The 18,918-nt window shown below is 48.0% G+C and overlaps 2 protein-coding genes and 1 long non-coding RNA gene across 3 annotated transcripts; 1 reads left to right on the top strand and 2 right to left on the bottom strand.

The window, feature by feature from the left end:
- Positions 1 to 244: 244 nt before the first annotated feature.
- On the bottom strand, positions 245 to 6,528 carry LOC144388875 (uncharacterized). Its single transcript, XR_013453136.1, has 3 exons — positions 6,330 to 6,528; positions 5,700 to 6,012; positions 245 to 415 (listed from the first exon to the last, which is right to left on the bottom strand). It is a non-coding gene; the product is annotated as an uncharacterized LOC144388875 (long non-coding RNA).
- A 2,592-nt stretch (positions 6,529 to 9,120) lies between these two features.
- On the top strand, positions 9,121 to 10,536 carry LOC120833611 (trace amine-associated receptor 13c-like). Its single transcript, XM_040200885.2, has 2 exons — positions 9,121 to 9,365; positions 9,705 to 10,536. The coding sequence occupies exons 1-2, from the start codon at positions 9,121 to 9,123 to the stop codon at positions 10,522 to 10,524; spliced, it is 1,065 nt and encodes a 354-aa protein (XP_040056819.2). The 3' UTR covers positions 10,525 to 10,536.
- Positions 10,537 to 13,208: 2,672 nt separating this feature from the next.
- Positions 13,209 to 15,264, bottom strand: LOC120833618 (trace amine-associated receptor 13c). The gene is made up of 2 exons (XM_078090596.1): positions 14,464 to 15,264; positions 13,209 to 14,267 (listed from the first exon to the last, which is right to left on the bottom strand). Exons 1-2 carry the CDS (start codon positions 14,694 to 14,696, stop codon positions 13,415 to 13,417), a joined length of 1,086 nt encoding a protein of 361 aa, XP_077946722.1. The 5' UTR covers positions 14,697 to 15,264; the 3' UTR covers positions 13,209 to 13,414.
- Between the last annotated feature and the right edge of the window lie 3,654 nt (positions 15,265 to 18,918).

The raw sequence follows: 18,918 nt of genomic DNA, 5'->3' as shown, positions 1-18,918 counted from the left end.
TCATTTCAGGATCCAAGCACACGAGTTAGCATTCAACCGGTTCACTGGGAGGCATTTGTCCACTTTGTTAGTTTCCTTTCAGTAAGAAGTAGGAATGTTTTACCAGAGCTGCAGCTTCGGTAGATGGATTAAAAAAAAAATTGTTTAACATCAAATTGCTTCTGTTTAGCCTGCTCACACAAAAAACTGGACTTTGAATAACCACTTACATAATTTTGCATTAACCAGTATCTTTTACCTTCAGGTTGGTTCTCCGGTTGTGCAGAGCGCCCCCCTGCAGGGAGCCGCTGGAGGGTCAGATGGGCCAGCAACTCTGGACTGGACGGCTTTTGAGTCGTGGACAACGCAGGACTGAGGCGATGGCGGTTCGGAGCAAGACGGCGATAAAGAGGACGAAAGAAGTGTGGACCGAGAACTGGAGGGAAGACAATTTGACTTCCATGAGCACACAGTTGGCCACAAGAAGGCAAAGAAGACACAATCTGACAGTGTCACGGTGCGGTTCTCGGTGGACCCCAAAATGCAGAGACAGGAGACAAGATGGTCTTCAAAAGGTTTAATCCTCACAGCAGGATACACAAAAACACAAGGCGCTGGAAAAGGAGGAGACGACGGGGGTTGAGCTGGCTGGGCTGGCGTAGAGCACGGGAGAAGAGAGCCGGGAGCCACGAGTTGCAGCGGGTACGAGCGGGAATACTCTGGCACCGGAGTGACGAGCAGAGCCTGTCTTTATGGCACAAGTGATTAGGTGGGATGGGAACCAGGTGTGTCTCGTTCAGCACCAACCTCGCCCTCCGCCGTCTCCTACTGCCAGGGAAATGGAAGAACACAAAACAACAAGTATCAAAAATCACACCACGACAGTACCCCCCCCTCAACGGACGCCTCCTGGCGGCCTACCAGGCTTGTCGGGGAACTCCCGATAAAAGTCCCTCAACAAGTCCGGCCCCAAAATGAGCGAGCGGGACACCCACGACCGCGCCTCAGGACCGTAACCCTCCCAGTCCACGAGGTACTGATACCCCCGGCCGCGCCTGCGGACATCCAGCAGCCGCCGGACTGAGTAAGCAGGATGGTTGTCAACAAGCCGGGGGGGTGGCGGGGGTTCGGCCGGAGGGCACAGATCGCTGGTGGAGACAGGTTTCAATAGGGACACATGAAAAGCAGGGTGGATATGTAATTCCGGAGGCAATTTGAGTCTCATCACACTAGGATTGATCACTCTCTCAATCTCAAAAGGACCGATGTATCTGGGATCCAGTTTCTTACTCACGGTCTGGAGCGGGATGTCCCGAGAGGAGAGCCACACCTTCTGACCAGGCTGATATGGGGGCGCTGGGGAGCGATGTCGGTCCGCCAATCGCTGATTGCGAGCAGCAGTACGTCTGAGGGCCGCACCAGCCTCGCGCCATACCCGGCGGGCTCGCCGGAGATGTTCCTGGACAGAGGGGACTGCCACTTCGGTCTCCTGAATGGGGGAAAAGGGGAGGTTGGAAACCCAGGGAAGCCATGAAAGGAGACATGCCTGTGGCGGAGCTGACCAGGGAGTTGTGAGAGTATTCCACCCAGCTTAAATGGGTGGACCAAGAGGCAGGGTGTTTAGCAGAGACACAACGGAGAGCTGACCCGAGGTCCTGATTGACCCGCTCCGTCTGGCCGTTGGTCTGAGGGTGGTACCCAGACGAAAGGCTGACCGACGCCCCTAACGCTTGGCAAAAGGCTTTCCAGACCCGAGAGGCGAACTGAGGACCCCGGTCCGACACAATATCCAGAGGAATGCCATGGAGTCTGAACACATGTAGGACGAGGAGGTTGGCAGTCTCTAGAGCCGAGGGGAGTTTGGGCAGAGGGACGAAGTGCACAGCCTTGGAGAAACGATCAACTATAGTAAGGATAACAGTGTTACCCTCCGAAGGTGGGAGTCCAGTAACAAAGTCTACTGCAATATGGGACCAGGGGCGGTGGGGAATCGGCAGTGGGCGAAGGAGGCCTGCGGGCGCTTGGTGGGAGGATTTGCTGCGAGCACAAACGGAGCAGGCTGAGACGAATTCCCTGGTGTCGGCTGCGATGGTAGGCCACCAGAAACGCTGCCGGAGGAGTGTGAGGGTCCGGTGAGAACCGGGATGACAGGCGATCTTTGAAGCATGTCCCCACTGGAGCACGGAGGACCTGGCCGTGGGCGGAACAAACAGCCGATCTTGGGGGCAGTCCTCCGGGGCGGGTTGGTCACGTAGTGCCTCCTGGACCAACTGTTCGACCTCCCACCTAGCTGCTCCTACCACACAGGAGGCAGGGAGGATGGTCTCCACGGGAAGGTCTTCCACAGGGGAGGAGAACTGGCGGGATAAGGCGTCTGGTTTTATGTTCCGCGACCCAGGACGGTAGGAGAGGGTGAACTGGAAGCGGCCTAGGAACAGGGCCCACCGAGCCTGGCGCGAGTTCAGACGACGGGCCGAGCGTAGGTAGGAGAGGTTCCTGTGATCGGTCCATACTAGGAACGGGTGTGTGGAACCCTCCAGCCAATGCCTCCACTCCTGGAGAGCGAGGACCACAGCCAGAAGCTCCCGGTTACCCACGTCATAGTTCTTCTCGGCTGGGGTCAGACGACGGGAGAAAAAGGCACAGGGGTGAGTTCGTTGATCGACAGGGGATCGCTGGGAGAGCACCGCTCCAACACCGGTGTCCGACGCGTCCACCTCCACGATGAACTGAAGAGAGGGATCTGGGTGAGAGAGCACAGGGGCTGAGGTAAACAAGTTCTTAAGACGTCTAAATGCAGTCTCGGCTGCCTGTGACCACAAAAAGGGGGTTTTGGAGGACGTCAGCTGGGTAAGTGGTCCTGATACCTGACTGTAGTTACGGATGAATCTCCTATAGAAATTAGCAAATCCCAGGAATCTCTGGAGTTGCTTCCTGGTGGAAGGGGATGGCCACTCTGCCACCGCTTGGACCTTGGCAGGGTCCGCCTTCAGCTGTCCCTTTTCCACCACAAAACCGAGGAAGCTGACAGAGGTGACATGAAACTCACACTTTTCGGCCTTTACAAATAATCTGTTTTCCAGCAGTCTTCTCAACACCAGCCTTACGTGCTGCACGTGTTCCTCCAGGTCTCTGGAAAAAATCAAAATGTCATCCAAGTATACAAACACGAGACGATTGAGCATATCCCTAAGCACATCGTTGATGAGGGCTTGAAAAACTGCGGGGGCATTGGTCAGTCCAAAAGGCATGACCAGATATTCAAAATGGCCGAGTGGTGTGTTAAAGGCAGTTTTCCATTCGTCCCCCTCCTTGATTCTGACGAGGTGGTATGCGTTACGAAGATCCAGCTTTGAGAACACTGTAGCATGATGCAGGGGGCCAAAAGCGGAATCGATCAGGGGGAGCGGGTACTTGTTTTTAACAGTAATGTCATTAAGGCCCCTGAAGTCAATACACGGCCGCAAGGTCTTATCTTTCTTTTCCACAAAAAAGAAACCCGCCCCCACCGGCGAGGCGGAGGGGCGAATGAGGCCCGACGCTAATGAGTCTGTAATGTACTGCTCCATGGATTCTCTTTCGGGTTTAGATAAATTGTACAGTTTCCTGGAGGGAAGGGGGGAGCCGGGGAGTAACTCAATGGAGCAGTCATAAGGACGGTGAGGAGGGAGAGACAGTGCACGGTCCTTGCTGAAAACCTCCTGGAGGTCGTGATAGGCGGAAGGGACGTTGGACAAATCAATGGTCTCAGACGGGCTTGGCAGTGAGGGGGTACTGAAAGGGATAGCCGAATGTAGACAATGGGAATGACAGAAAATGCTCCAATTGGTGATGGTCGAGTTAGACCAGTCAATATGGGGGTTGTGCAATCTTAACCAGGGGAGACCTAGGACCAGAGGGCAGGTGGGCGAGGGAATGACAAAAAAAGATATGATCTCCTGATGGTTACCAGAGAGCTGGAGGGAAATAGGAGCAGTACGGTGAGTAACATGAGCGAGTAACTGACCATTCAATGCAAAAACGTCTTTGGGCACAGAGAGAGTCTCCGTTGGCAGGTTAGCTTGATTACATAGTTCGGAGTCAATAAAATTATCATCTGCCCCACAATCAACAAAAACCTGTAATGGCAAGGAGTTCTGGGCGTACCGGAGAATGCCGGGGAGAAGAATGCGGTTGGAGGGTGTGGAGGGGGATGTGGTTCGGCTCACCAGCGTCCCTCCGGTGGCTGATGGGCCTGCCCTTTTGGCAGCTGAGGGCAGGTGGCGAGGAAGTGTCCGGGCTGCCCACAGTAGATGCACAGCCTGTTCCGGACTCTGCGCTCCCGCTCGGCCAGGGACAGTTTCATCCTTCCCAACTGCATGGGTTCTTCACGACTGGGGGTGGAAGAAAAACGGGGTCCTGGAGCTGCTGCAGGAACGGTGGCCGGAGATGGCTGTAGGAATTCGGCCGGAGACGGTGAGTTCAGCAAGGAGGGGAGGGGGTTTCCCTGTCTGCCTAGCCTCTCCCTACGTCTCTCTCGTAGCCGGTTATCCAGCCGTATAGCTAAGGAGATCAAATCGTCCAGAGACTGGGTCTCATCACGTGCGGCCAATTCGTCCTTAACACTGTCAGCTAACCCCTTTAGAAAAACACTTTGTAGTGCAGCCTCGTCCCAATTACTCTCCGCTGCTAAGATGCGGAAATCAATAGCGTAGTGAGAGACTGACGCCGAACCCTGGCGGAGGGAAAGAAGCCGGTTACCGGCTTCTTTACCCTGCACCGGGTGATCGAATACTTTGCACATCTCAGACACGAAAGCTAGGTAGGAGTTTGTAACCGCAGAATCCCTGGTTGAGATGGCTAGCGCCCAAGAAGAGGCCCGGCCAGACAATAAACTCATAATAAAAGCTATCTTAGATTTATCAGCAGCATAGGTCACAGATTGTTGATCGAAGACTAGAGAACACTGGTGTAAAAACTGACTGCATGCCCCTAACTCACCCGAATACCTGTCTGGGGTGGGGATGTGAGGTTCACGGACAGGGCTGGGAAGCGGGGCTGAGGGCGCTGCTGCTGCCGCGGCCGAAACCAGTGGATCTCCGGTGGGGGCCAACGAGGGGATCCGGGTGACTACTTGATCCAGACGACTACCGAGCTGGGTGACCCCGGAGGAGAGTTTCTGGAGCGTTTCCATGATTTCGTGGAATACTTGCTCGTGTTGTCCAACTCGGGTGCCTTGCATGGATAATGCCTGCCGTAGTTTGTCGGTCTCTGCGGGGTCCATGACTGGCCAGAGTATTCTGTCACGGTGCGGTTCTCGGTGGACCCCAAAATGCAGAGACAGGAGACAAGATGGTCTTCAAAAGGTTTAATCCTCACAGCAGGATACACAAAAACACAAGGCGCTGGAAAAGGAGGAGACGACGGGGGTTGAGCTGGCTGGGCTGGCGTAGAGCACGGGAGAAGAGAGCCGGGAGCCACGAGTTGCAGCGGGTACGAGCGGGAATACTCTGGCACCGGAGTGACGAGCAGAGCCTGTCTTTATGGCACAAGTGATTAGGTGGGATGGGAACCAGGTGTGTCTCGTTCAGCACCAACCTCGCCCTCCGCCGTCTCCTACTGCCAGGGAAATGGAAGAACACAAAACAACAAGTATCAAAAATCACACCACGACAGACAGAGGCACAAGAAAATTTGACGGTTCGGTAGGAGAATCAAATTGTCAATATAAAACTTTTTACCTGAGTGTTGCTGTTGTTCTCAGCGGCTGTCCCACGACCCTCCGCTTCCTGTCTCTGGGGGACAACTGCTTTCCAAAGGAACCAAGTTCTGGAGGCACAAAAGGTCAACCTGAACACTGAACGGTCTATGAAGGCCACGTCGTGTTAATTGTGTGGACCGTGTAGCGTGTACTACACACACAGATACCTGGGAGTGGAGTAGAAGCTGCCCCCTGCTGTAGGTCTTTGGAAGGGCCGACTCTGCCTCCGTCAGCAGACGGCCGCTGTTGGATAGACGCAGCAGGGAGTCCTGTGACCTCCAGGTGTGGTAATCCTGTTGGTTGAATGGTCGGTTTTATTGATGACAAATGGCACGATGGATTGATTGAATTGTAGATGAACAGATTCATTGGTTAAGGAAGCTAAATTGCAAATACAGCGAATATGACGTAAGGATGTGCCTCCATATGGCTCTCAAAATGGCGACGGCTAAGCTAGCAGTTAGCTGCTCGGACTTTGCCGCAATGTGAATGCACCTTTACTTGGTTATTTTGCACAAATGTGACGATGAAATGTGAATCCAAATTGCAACTTAAGTTATTTCATTACTACTGTACTCGTTGGAAGTGATCCCAGTTGAGTTTGTGTCACCTGCGGTGTGAAGCAGACGTCCACCCGTCCACCGCGTCTCCTCTCGTTTCCTTTGGACGCCACAAATCGACCACACCCCCGACTGAGTCGGGACAGGTGCAAATCCTTCATGATGTCTTATCGTCCTAAAGGAAGGCCTTGTCACAGTTAATTCCAAAGATTCAGAGCGAAGAAAGATAAAGATTATGGTTCTCTTTCTAAATGGCAATGACTTCATTTCTCAAAACAAAACTTGACTATTAGGTCAAAGTAAGTGTAGAGTTGTCTTTTCTCCCTTAGTCTCGGTTGCTTTCTACATATTTGTTGAGGGTTCTTAATTTCATTTATAGGTGGAACTCTAAGTGTGAATTAGGTTGAATTCTTTGTGTGTAGTTACTGTGAGAGACTTCTTCTCACCCACGAGTGTGTAAAAGGTCATGGCTGAATAAATGAAGATGATGCATGCATGTTGAGCATAAGTAAATCAAAATTCCAGTTGAATGCACTTCACATTTAGACGTTAAAGAATGAACCTCATTCTCAGTGTTTCATGATGTTTCATCGTCCACAGATGACAAACATCAGAATAAACTCAATTTCCTCAATCATAAATATTAGAAGGTAGCAGTGAGGAGGTCAGGGATTAGAGCCCTAAAAAATAAAGAAAGAATATCGTTGAATGACGGTGGATTCACATTTAGTGTGTCGGTATATTTAATCAAACGACCCGTTTTCCTGATTTGGATCATGTTTAACGGCAGGAACAAGCATTAAAGAGACAAAAGATTGGACGTACCTGCTTCCCCCCTTACAAGGACGGCCTTCTGTGTGTATGTGTCTGTGCGTGTGTGCGCGTGTGTGTGTGTGTGTGTTAAATCCCAGTTGCTAGGTTAAGTCAGTAGCCTGCGTGTCAGTTGCCCTGGCTGCAGTAACACATATTTGCACACACAACAGACACACGCACAAAGAATATGAGACTTTCAAGTGTTGCCTCCAGCCCGGGTTACACGGCGTTCTCACAGCGTAACGTGAGAGCGCCTCGTTCAAAACTAAGCATTGTTGATGCTGTTGGTCTCCACCAAATGGAAACATTGCTGTGCTCACCGGTGTCCACCTGACAAACGCCTCACCTATGCTCATTGCATGAGGAGAAGATCAGAAATTAGATAGTAACTGGCATATAAATGACACGACAATGTGCAAGTCATTGCATGCGTATGTAACACACCTCACAGGGGTCACACGTTAAAAAGAAGCCAAATCGTTCTTTTTGCATTGTCATTTTCACGCGATCATCTGTGTAAGCTTCGATCAAACCGTATAAAACGGGAGGGGAAGCTGATTGAGGGTGTGGGAGCAGGCGGATGAGTCAAACAAACACAGGACTTGCAACCAGGAGGCAAAATGTTCTTTTTTTTGGTTAATTTTGTCCTGGTAGTGACGTTGGTGACGTGTTTTTTTCTTCTACATATTTTCAGTGCAGAGCTGAACTCAACTTAATCTACGTGGTATTAGATTGTACTCCCTGGGCGATTTACACTTATACATTCCTGGATGCAAGTTCATCCGGGGGTCAGTGTGGCCAAGGCCTCATTTTCTTATGGCTTTTGTTACGGCTGCTTACATGATCTAAATGTTTAATTTGAGAGTAGACACTGCCATCCGCCGGCAGCTATTAGAATGACAACAGTGTCAAAAACGAGAGCTGGGGAGCTTTTCATTAATCAGGGAGAGACAGAATGATTTTCATTATAATAACCAAAATATGTGTGTGGGATTACAGTCAAAATACGTACATTTATGTTAACAGTTGCAAATGCAGTGTATTTTGAATATATGTGTGTTGAGCTGCAGTATTCTTTTATTGATCTCCTTTCTCAAAAGCTCATTTGATGTCTGCCAAATGTAAGACGATATTGCACAACTCCCTACTGCTGAAACAGCTCTTCTTTCAGAGTAATGCACCTACGCAAGTGAGAGGTGATTTGATGCACTTAAGTGAAACAATTTGTCCATAATGTGGGACCACTTCACATTTGACCAAGATTAAACATGTTTCCTGAACCTCCTCCAGCTGTAACCAGCTGATAGAATCATCACTACTAATTGGCCACATAACCAATCACAGCCCTCTCTCTCTCTCTCTCTCTCTCCCCCCATGTGACCCCCCCCCCACCATGTGTCCTCTCCTAACCAATGCTGTTACAAACCGTACTGCTGGCAAAGCCCGGCCTCCTGCACCCTTTTTATCTCAGAGTTCACTTTGCATAGCAAATGGTTGAAATGGTATTCATTGTTTAATTCTGGCTCGTTTGTATCAGGAGTAGGGGGGGGGCTTGAACCCAGTGCTCCCCAAAGCCAAATATAACTGAACTTCCAAACCTCCCAATAAATGGATCATGTTGTAATGATGAGGGTGATCCTGTATGAACATTAACACATACTTACATACATATTCTTTCATGTTGAGGTTTAACTATACGAAAGGATGCTCATTTAAACTAAAGCAGATTTCACAAAATGTGCTTCACAATAAAAGATGCGAGAGAGAGGCCCGTTGCTCATGGGTCTGGACTACCGGAGTGGTGCAGGAAGCTACTTCTTTCAGGTTCTAAGCTCTAGTATCCACGCGACTGATGAGCGAGATGAGCCGTCTAAGATAGATAGGTAGCACCAGCTGGAAACCCCCCCCCTCCTCGTCCAGGCGCTCTGAAGCGCCTTATCCTCTTCCTCTCTCTGAATGTACTTCATCCAATCCCTATTGTTTTTTTGGTCATGGGAATAGAGGGAGGAGCGAGATATGATCGTTTTTATGACCGAGAACTTTGGTCAGAAAGCTGCGAGAGCTCATCAGCCTCTCGCCCACTTCTCTCTCTCTCTGATGATGGAGACACTCGAAGGGGCTGAACTCTGCTTTCCACAACTGCTCAACACCTCCTGCAGGAAGCCCGGCCGGCACGCCGCTGAGGCCGTATTCCTTTACGTCCTTCTGTCTTGCATGTCTCTGCTCACTGTGATTCTCAACCTGCTGGTCATCATCTCCATCTCCCACTTCAGGCACGGAGATAAACTTGCAGGCACATCGTGTGTTTGTTCATCTCAACCTCAGGCACTTCCCTTTACATTAGTTGGGATAATGAGTGGAGACGGTTTAGATAATTTTATCGTAACAGAATTCATGAAGAAAGTAGATGTTCAAATGCATTTACTGAGTAACTTTAACTGCTTTAAGGATATACGGTCTAAATGTATTATGATGATACCTCCCATGTTAGTTATCAAATATAACCAGTATTATGAATATTGAAAGAAATGTTTGACTTATCATAATTTTTATCGTTTATAATGTTCTTGTGACTTCCATAACTGCTACGTGATGTCGTTGCTCCTGTGCAGGCAGCTCCACAGCCCCACCAACCTCCTCCTCCTCTCCCTGGCCGTCTCCGACCTCCTCGTGGGCCTCCTGCTGATGCCGGCTCAAATCCTCCTTTTGGGGGGCTGCTGGTTCTTGGGCAGCATGATGTGTGGACTGTTTTATTACGCCTCTTTTATCCTCACGTCGGCCTCAGTGGGAAACATGGTGCTCATTTCCATTGACCGATATGTGGCCATTTGTGACCCCATGTGTTACCCCACCAAAGTCACTCACAAAAGAGTCCAGGTCTGCATTTGCCTGTGCTGGTTTTCTTCTGTTTTTTACAATGGCGTGATACTGATAGAGTTCCTGAAACATCCAGATAGTTTTAATTCCTGCTACGGAGAGTGTGTGGTTGTAATAGACTTCATTACAGGAGCTGTTGATGTCTGGATGACCTTTGTTGGCCCCGTTTCGGTCATCGTAGTTCTGTACATGAGGGTGTTTGTGGCGGCTGCGTCTCAGGCTCGAGCCGTGAGGTCTCACGTTGCAGCCGTCTCAGTCCAGGGTTCCCTTGGTGTCACCGCCAAGAGATCTGAGCGGAAAGCAGCCAGGACCCTCGGCGTTGTTGTGGTGGCGTTTGTAATATCTTTCTGTCCTTATTTTTATCCCTCTTTTGCAAGCAAAGCGATGTCAACCAGTATGGTGTTTTCTATTTTTGGGGTGTGGCTGCTTTATTGTAACTCTTGTCTAAATCCAGTGGTGTATGCTTTCTTCTACCCATGGTTCAGGAGATCCATCAAACGCATTGTCACACTTCAGATACTGCAGCGTGACTCCTGTGATGCCAAAATAATGTAGTTATGGATGTTATTAGAGAACCTTTGTTAGGGGTTTTTACCTACTAAGGAGAACTTTTTCATTGTTAATTGATAGTTCAACATATTGTTTATGTCTTTGGCTGACTGAATTTAACAACTTGATACCAAGAAATGTATGTTTTAATCTCTAAAAGCACCCTGAACTGGAATATGAAAAAAGTTATTTCCCCTTAATGTTGTTGAAGTGGCTTCACCATGAATGTATATTTTGCTTATTATACAAATGGACCTATTTGCTCTAAAACGCCACCATCTTTAAATCCGGTTGCAAACCCTGTTTCATGTTGTATTTTGTCAATTGATTACCAAGTCATCAAGCACCATGAAAGTTATACAGACACAAATGAGAAAATAAAAGTGATACAACGATAATAAAGCACAGTTTTAATTGATTGTGTCCATTGGGTATTGATTGAAATGATTATCAGCTAATATGTAGTGACAGATCAATTTGCAGACATGCTAAGTTGTTTTTATTATCAACATCATTTTGATGTGAGAGAAAAGCAGTTGGGACTCTCACTCAGAGTATGCGAGATAGAACAAACAAACATTATTTATTTGTCTCTATGTTAAGTTGCCCAAACATGGTTAGTACTGTACATTTTATCTTTTTAAGCAACTCTGACTCGCAAGACGACATCAGTGTCTATTCTCCAAAGAATGAAGCCCGGCTGGGAACAGTGTGAGAAATGCAGCTGTTTGGACTCTTTAATTGTAATTTCAGACCGCCTGAAAGCTTCTACATTGAAATGTCAGAGAGGGGCGTGGGGGGGGGGGGGGGGGGGGTCTTTAAAATCAATTCAATCCGGAGAGACTTGTTGAAATTTGAACAATGCTTTATTATAACGGGCATAATACGATATTGCAAGTTGTTTGGGGCTTGGCCTCCATCCTGCCGCAGGATAGACCAGGAGCCGGGATCTCGAGCAGAGACGAGGCGTATCCCCCCCCTTTGGGTGGGCACACTGGTGGTGGTGGTAGAGCCCAAGTTGCGATATCACCCATTATATTCAATAAACAAGGATTTCGGATTACAACAAATTGCGGGCAATCATGATGATCTTCTCTATCATCAAAATAGATACATGTATTATATTTGTATAGCACAGGGAACTGTGCTCTCACCTGCTCTGTTCACCCTGTACACCTCTGACTTCTGTTACAATACAGAGTCTTGCCACATGCAGAAGTTTTTAGACGACACTCCAATTGTGGGGTGTATCAGGGATGGCCAGGGAGGGGGGTACGTGAGCCTGGTGGAGGACTTTGTGCAATGGTGCAAGCACAACCACTTACAACTCAACACTGCTAAGACCAAGGAAATGGTGGTGGATGTCCACAGGTCTAAACCCACCATGCTACCAGTTTCTATTGAGGGGGTCAATGTGGAGGTGGGAGGCACATACAAGTACCATGGGGTGATTCTGGACAATAAACTGGATTGGTCTGCCAACACAGACGCAAAAAAAGGGCAGAGCCGGCTGTACTTTCTGAGGAGGCTGCGGTCATTCAACGTCTGCAGGAAACTCCTCCAGATGTTCTACCAGTCTGTCATCGCCAGCGTCCTCTTCTACGCGGTGGTGTGCTGGGGAGGAAGCACTAAGAGGAAGGGTGCAGGGCGACTGGATAGGCTGGTGAAGACGGCTGGCTCTGTGGTTGGTGCTGAACTGGAGTGCATTACTAAAGGACCCTCACCCAACTGCTCACCATCATGGACAATGAAAGCCATCCCCTCTACAGTACTTTCAGCCGACAGAAGAGTCAGCAGGAGACTGCGCTCGCTGCCATGCAGAACTGATTAAATCATTCATCCCCAGAGCCATACGACTGTACAACAACACAACCTGCCAACCAAAGGTACCTCACTAGAAAAACGTTTTCTAGTGAGCCATGTTTACTGCCTATGTTAGCCTTCCCCCCCCGACTACTGGCTATGTTGGCCAACCACCCACTTTGCACAAACCCCCACCCTCCCTCTCTCCACCCCCAGCCTGAACTCTTAATGTGTGTTTTAACTTTCATTTATTTTTATTTTTTTGATAATCCTTTTTAATTGTTTAACTGTATGTGTATATTGTGTTTGTATAATGTCAGGAGCTACCTGGATCTTGGATTTCCCCTAGGGGATCAATAATGTACTTATCTATCTCTATCTATCTATTTATGAATATGTGTGGTATAAACAGTCAAGACGGCACTGTAGGTTAATAGCCGCTGTTTAAATGTAATTTATCTGTTGGTGAGTTAATGATCAAGGAAATGGATATCCCCTTCAGATAAAGACATTTTTAGCTGTAACTTTGACGGATTGCTGTGTTTGACAGCTTCAGGATGACATTTCATGGCACGAGCCTCAGACATGAGATGATATGTACAATGTAATAAGGTCCCAGCGGGGACAACAGCTCCTTTAACAGTCGATCATAACAGCAGCTTGTAGACAGTACGAGGACGGATTAAGAGGCACTTTTCTTCTTGTTATAGCAACATTAGCAAATAATGAGTATTGTGTCATCTATGTGAAAATCAACCAAACAATCGTCGAACTGACCTGGAGGTGTCAGCAAAGAAACTACATTCAACTGGAGGATAAAATGATCCTTTTTATCTTACATTTCAGACGTGTTAACACAACCTGTGATTAAGTCCATATTCACACAATTATTGCCAAAGCATTTTAATCACAATTTACATGAACTCAAAGGCACATATTTGTCAATCAGCAGGTATGCCTATTGAAAGCAGAATTTGTATTAGACCAACAGGTTTACGCTTGAACCTCGATGCTCAAGAACAACACCATCTGTTACATTTCCCCTCGATAAAGAACAACTCGGTGTAAAGTCAAAGTTTAAAACCGCCTGTCACTACAGTACGTTGGCATCACAGGAGCCGGGCTTCAGAATCTGAAGTGTCAGGATGAGCTGGATAGATTTTCTGAACCAGGGGTAGAAAAAGGCGTAGATGACGGGGTTCAAACAGGAGTTAAAATGTGCCAGCCAGATCTCAAATGCAGCAGAAGAAGCATCGATTGAAGTGTCTTTGCCTGCCAGTGCGGGGTAATAGTAGGGACAGAAACAGAACAAAAAGACGAGTATCACCAAACCGAGAGTTCTAGCTGCTTTCATCTCTGTTTTCTTCACAGTCGTGGCCCCCGACCGTCGGGTTGTTGAAGCTGCAACACGGGGCCGCATGGCTCGGGCCTGAGACAAAGCCACCACGAAAACTCTCAGATACAGAACGATGATGCAAAGAATGGGTATGATGAAAGTGAAAACTAGGTCAGCTACTCCTGCAGCATAATTAATGATAACCACACACTCCCCCAAACAGGAGTTTGAACTGCCCGGTTTCTCCAGGTGATCATATAAAAGGAAAATCCTGAAGATAGCAGACCAAATCCAGCAGAAACAAACACAGTTCTGTACTCTTCTCTTGGTCACTTTGGTTGGGTAATGCAGCGGCTCACAAATAGCTATGTAGCGGTCAACTGATATGAGCACCATATTGGCTACTGATGCCGAGGTAATAACGTAGTCTACAAGATAATACGTCGTGCACAGAATGTCACCGAGGAACCAGCAGGCTTCTATGTAGATGATTTCCACCGGCATCAGCAGGAGGCCCACGAGGAGGTCCGAGACAGCCAAGGAGAGGATGAGGAGGTTGGTGGGGCTGTGGAGCTGCCTGCAGAGGAAGAACGACATCACTGAACACACTGTAATCATACAGCCAAAATGCGCATAGCTCCGTTAAACATGTTGAAGCAATGTGTGCAATTGCAAATGAAAAATTGTATCCATCAGAAATTGTAAATGACTGTCAAACAACCACAAAATATCTCCAGCGTCTCAGTGTGTTCATTTTTCTATTCAAGATTAAAACCATTTCATCTCATACGTCTCATACATATTATTGTATCGACCTAAAGTGGGAGATGGAGATGATGACCAGCACGTTGAGGACGACAGTGATGAGTGAGATGGAAGAAAGCAGCACGTAAACCAGCATGGCCTCAGTGTGTGGATGAGCAGGCTTCTTGCAGGAGGAGTTAAGCTGTGGAAAGCAGAGATAATCTCCTGGCAGGGTCTCCATCGGGGGAAAAGAGGAGCCGCTTTTCTGAACTCTCTGGATGCCGTGCTCGTTCATCACCCCCCGCCCACACGCCACGCTCCAACTCGGGTTTTTATGGGGGTGGGGACAGATGTCCCCTGTCGCTGAATTACGTCATAATGCTGTTTAATATCTTCTCTTTGTATCTACGTTAATACATTTCTGGGCTCAATACCTGAAAAACAATATTCACCAGTTTGCTGGCCCCGGAGGCAGAAATCCAACAACATAACCGGAACCCGAACCGGTTCCGAGTCCTACAACATCACCGAATATATTGATCACTTCATCAACCCCCTATCAAAATTACACCCTAGTTACCTTAAAGATACATACCAATTCATCCATAAAATCAGTAATGTTAAAGTACCCGGTCAAAGTTTTCTCTTTTCCATAGACATAGATTCCCTTTACACCAACATAGAAACTTCAGTAGGCCTCATTGTCATTCAGGACATTTTTAAACAGCATTCCGACTTGGCCAGACCAGACAAAGAACTGTTACAACTGCTACACATCACCCTGACTTTGAATGATTTTTCATTCAATAACAAACATAATCTCCAATTGTGTGGGTGTGCTATGGCCCGTAAGTATTTCCCTGCTTACGCAGATATATACCTGGCCCATTGGGAGAGAGCAGACTTCAATAAACTGCAATACAAACCCCTCCTCTACTTCCGGTACTTGGACGACATCTTCCACATCTTGGGACCACACTTAAGAACACATTTTTGGACACTTTAAATGCACATCACCCCAAAATAAAACTCCAACACAACCTTTAACACCTTTCAGTTGAGTTCCTCGATACAGTCACCTTCTTCCAGACATCCAGCGAGCGGACCAAAACTTTGGCCATCAAGATATACTTCAAGGACACGGACCGGCACGCCCTTTTTCTACAAATCCAGTTATCACCCCAAACACACGTACAGAGGTCTCATCAAATCCCAGCTGATCCGGTTCCACAGGATCTGCACCCTCCCTATTCATGTGGAGGAGGCAACCATCACCTTTTCTAATCCATTGAGGCCCAGGGGCTACTCGAGGCGCTTCCTTAGAACGATCAAGGCGGAGGTTGCAGAATCCTTCAGGAGCTGCGGCGACAACCCACCACCACCAACCCAGTCCCTTGTCCCTTTGATTTTAACGTATAACAGTTGCACACACAACTTTTTAAAGTCTGTTAAACGGAATTTTCAGGGGACGAGGGGACACTGTGCCGCATTGGAGGACAATCGTGTGATCTTCGCCTTTCGTCGCAACAAGAACCTTAAAGACATCCTGGTTCACACCAACTTGAACAAACGAGAGAAAAGAAAGTGCTTCGAGAGTGCTGCTTTATTCGTCTCCCCCACATTTTTAACCCCCAATCCAGAATTGGTTACATAACATTACATTACATGTCATTTAGCGGACGCTTTTATCCAAAGCGACGTACAATAAGTGCATTCAACCATAGGGTACAAACTCAGGAGAACAAGAAACAAGAAAGTGCAATTTCCTCAAATAAGCCAATTTACAATTTGCTATAGATGAGTGACGTTACAAGTACAATTTAAGTCCTACAATTTGTTAGTCTTTAGTCGAGGTAGAGTCTGAAGAGGTGTGTCTTTAGTTTGCGGCGGAAGATGTGAAGGCTCTCTGTGGTCCTGGTGTCTTCAGAGAGCTCGTTCCACCATTTCACAGCAAAGAGTCGTGATCTAGTCGAGTGTTTTGATCTTAGTGAGTGAGGAACGAGTAGATTTGCAGATGCAGAGCGGAGAGTTACGGGTTGGGATGTAGGGTTTGACCATGTCCTGGATGTAAGCTGGACCCGATCCATTCACAGCATGGTACGTGAGCACCAATGTTTTGAAGTGGATGCGGGCGGCCACCGGTAGCCAGTGAAGAGAGCGGAGGAGTGGAGTAGTGTGGGAGAATTTCGGAAGGTTGAAGACCAGTCGAGCTGCTGCATTCTGAATGAGCTGCAGAGGTCGAATGGCGGTGGCAGGGAGACCAGCCAGGAGGGAGTTGCAGTAGTCCAGGCGGGAGATGACAAGAGCCTGAATCAGTACCTGCGCTGCCTTCTGAGTGAGTAGGGGACGTATTCTCCTGATGTTGTAGAGCGTGTATCTACAGGATCGCGTTGTCGCGGTGATGTTGGGAGTCAGGGAGAGTTGGCTGTCGAGTGTGACGACGAGGTTCTTAGCAGTCAAAGTGGGCGTTAGCACGGAGTTTCCAAAGTTGACTGTCAGGTCCTGGGTAAGCAAATCTTTTCCGGGAAAGAGAAGTAGTTCAGTCTTGTCGGGGTTGATTTTCAGATGGTGGGCCGACATCCACTGAGAGATGTCAGTCAGACAGGCAGAGATCCGAGCCGCCACCTGGGTGTCCGAGTGAGGGAAGGAGAGAATTAGTTGGGTGTCATCGGCATAGCTGTGGTAAGAGAAGCCATGCGAGCGAATGACAGCGCCAAGAGAGTTGGTGTAGAGCGAGAACAGGAGGGGACCCAGCACGGAACCCTGAGGAACTCCAGTAGTAAGAGGACAAGGTTCCGACACAGATCCTCGCCAGATTACCCGGTAGGTGCGGCCGTCGAGGTAGGACGAGAGAAGGGAGAGAGCAGAGCCTGTGACACCAAGTTCCTGAAGGGAGGAAATAAGGATCTGGTGGTTGACCGTGTCAAATGCAGCAGAGAGGTCCAGAAGGATGAGGACAGAGGAGAGAGAGGCGGCTCTAGCAGTGTGGAGTTGCTCTGAGACAGCAAGGAGAGCAGTCTCTGTGGAGTGGCCTGCCTTGAAACCTGACTGGTGGGGGTCAAGGAGGTTGTTACAGTGGAGATAAGAGGAGAGTTGATTAAAGATAGCACGTTCAAGGGTTTTGGACAAAAAGGGAAGAAGAGAGACCGGTCTGTAGTTGTTTTCTTCAGAAGGGTTGAGGGTAGGTTTCTTCAGGAGGGGGTTCGATTCAATTCAATTCTTTTTATTTTGTATAGCCCATAATCGCAAATTACAAATTTGCCTCAGAGGGCTTTACAGTCTGTACACATACAACATCCTCTGTCCCGAAACCCACCATCGGCACAGGAAAAACTCCCCGAAAAATGAAAAAACCCTTCCAAGAGGGAAAAAAGGGAAGAAACCTTAGGGAGAACGTCAGAGGAGGGATCCCACTCCCAGGATGGACAGACTACAATGGATGCCATGTGTACAGAATGAACAATATATAATACATGCAATTCCTATGACAGAAATGATTCAAGTAATTGTGAGTAGTAAGCCAGGCGCACAGCAGAACCACTGCAGAGGCAACCACCATCAGATAAAACCACCATCAGATAGAACCACCATCCACAGAAGCCTGTGGGGAGGGAGAGCACAGAGACTTTAGGAGAGGGTAATGTTGGTTTACGAGTACAGTAATATGATTAATATCTAAAATAATAATGATGATGATGATGGCAGCAGCAGGCGTCAGCATGGCCACGGTAGGTGTCAGGACCAGGGTCCCGAAGGAACCACGATCTACGGAGACCTGATAGGGGAGAAAGCACAAAAAAAACTCCCGGAAAGAAGCTGAATTAGTCATGTGCATTAATAAAACTTGAATTATGGTAGAACGAGAGCGTGAGAGAGGAGCTTGGTGTGTCCTAAGAATTCCCCCGGCATTCTAAGCCTATAGCAGCTTAACTAAGGGCTGGTCCGGACTAACCTGAGCCAGCCCTAACTATAGGCAGAATCAAAGAGGAAAGTTTTAAGTTTTACTTTAAAAGAGCTGACCGAATCTGTCCCCCAGACTGAAAGTGGAACCTGGTTCCACAAAGGAGGAGCTTGATAACTGAAGGCTCTGGCCCCCAGCCTACTTTTTAAAACCATAGGAACAACAAGTAACCCAGCATCTATGGAGCGCAGCTGCCTTGTAGGGCAATAAGGTGTTACAAGCTCTTGAAGATACAACGGTGCCTCACCATCAAGTGCCATGCAGGTGAGTAGAAGTACCTTAAAATCTATTCTTGATTTAACAGGGAGCCAGTGCAGAGAAGTTAATACAGGAGTGATATGATCCCTTTTTTTAGTTCTTGTTAATACACGTGCTGCAGCATTCTGAATCAACTGGAGAGGCTTAAGAGATTTACAAGAGCAGCCTGATAACAAAGAATTACAGTAGTCCAGTCTGGAAGTGACAAACGCATGAACTAATTTTTCTGGTTGACTCTTGCCTCCTGGTTACAACATTGGGCAGGTCCTGCAACCTATTGACTCTAATGTTATTTATG

Source organism: Gasterosteus aculeatus, chromosome 16 (assembly GCF_964276395.1).
Source record: "Gasterosteus aculeatus chromosome 16, fGasAcu3.hap1.1, whole genome shotgun sequence".
In the NCBI taxonomy this organism is placed as follows: Eukaryota; Metazoa; Chordata; class Actinopteri; order Perciformes; family Gasterosteidae; genus Gasterosteus; species Gasterosteus aculeatus.
This window is presented reverse-complemented; position numbering and strand designations above follow the sequence as displayed.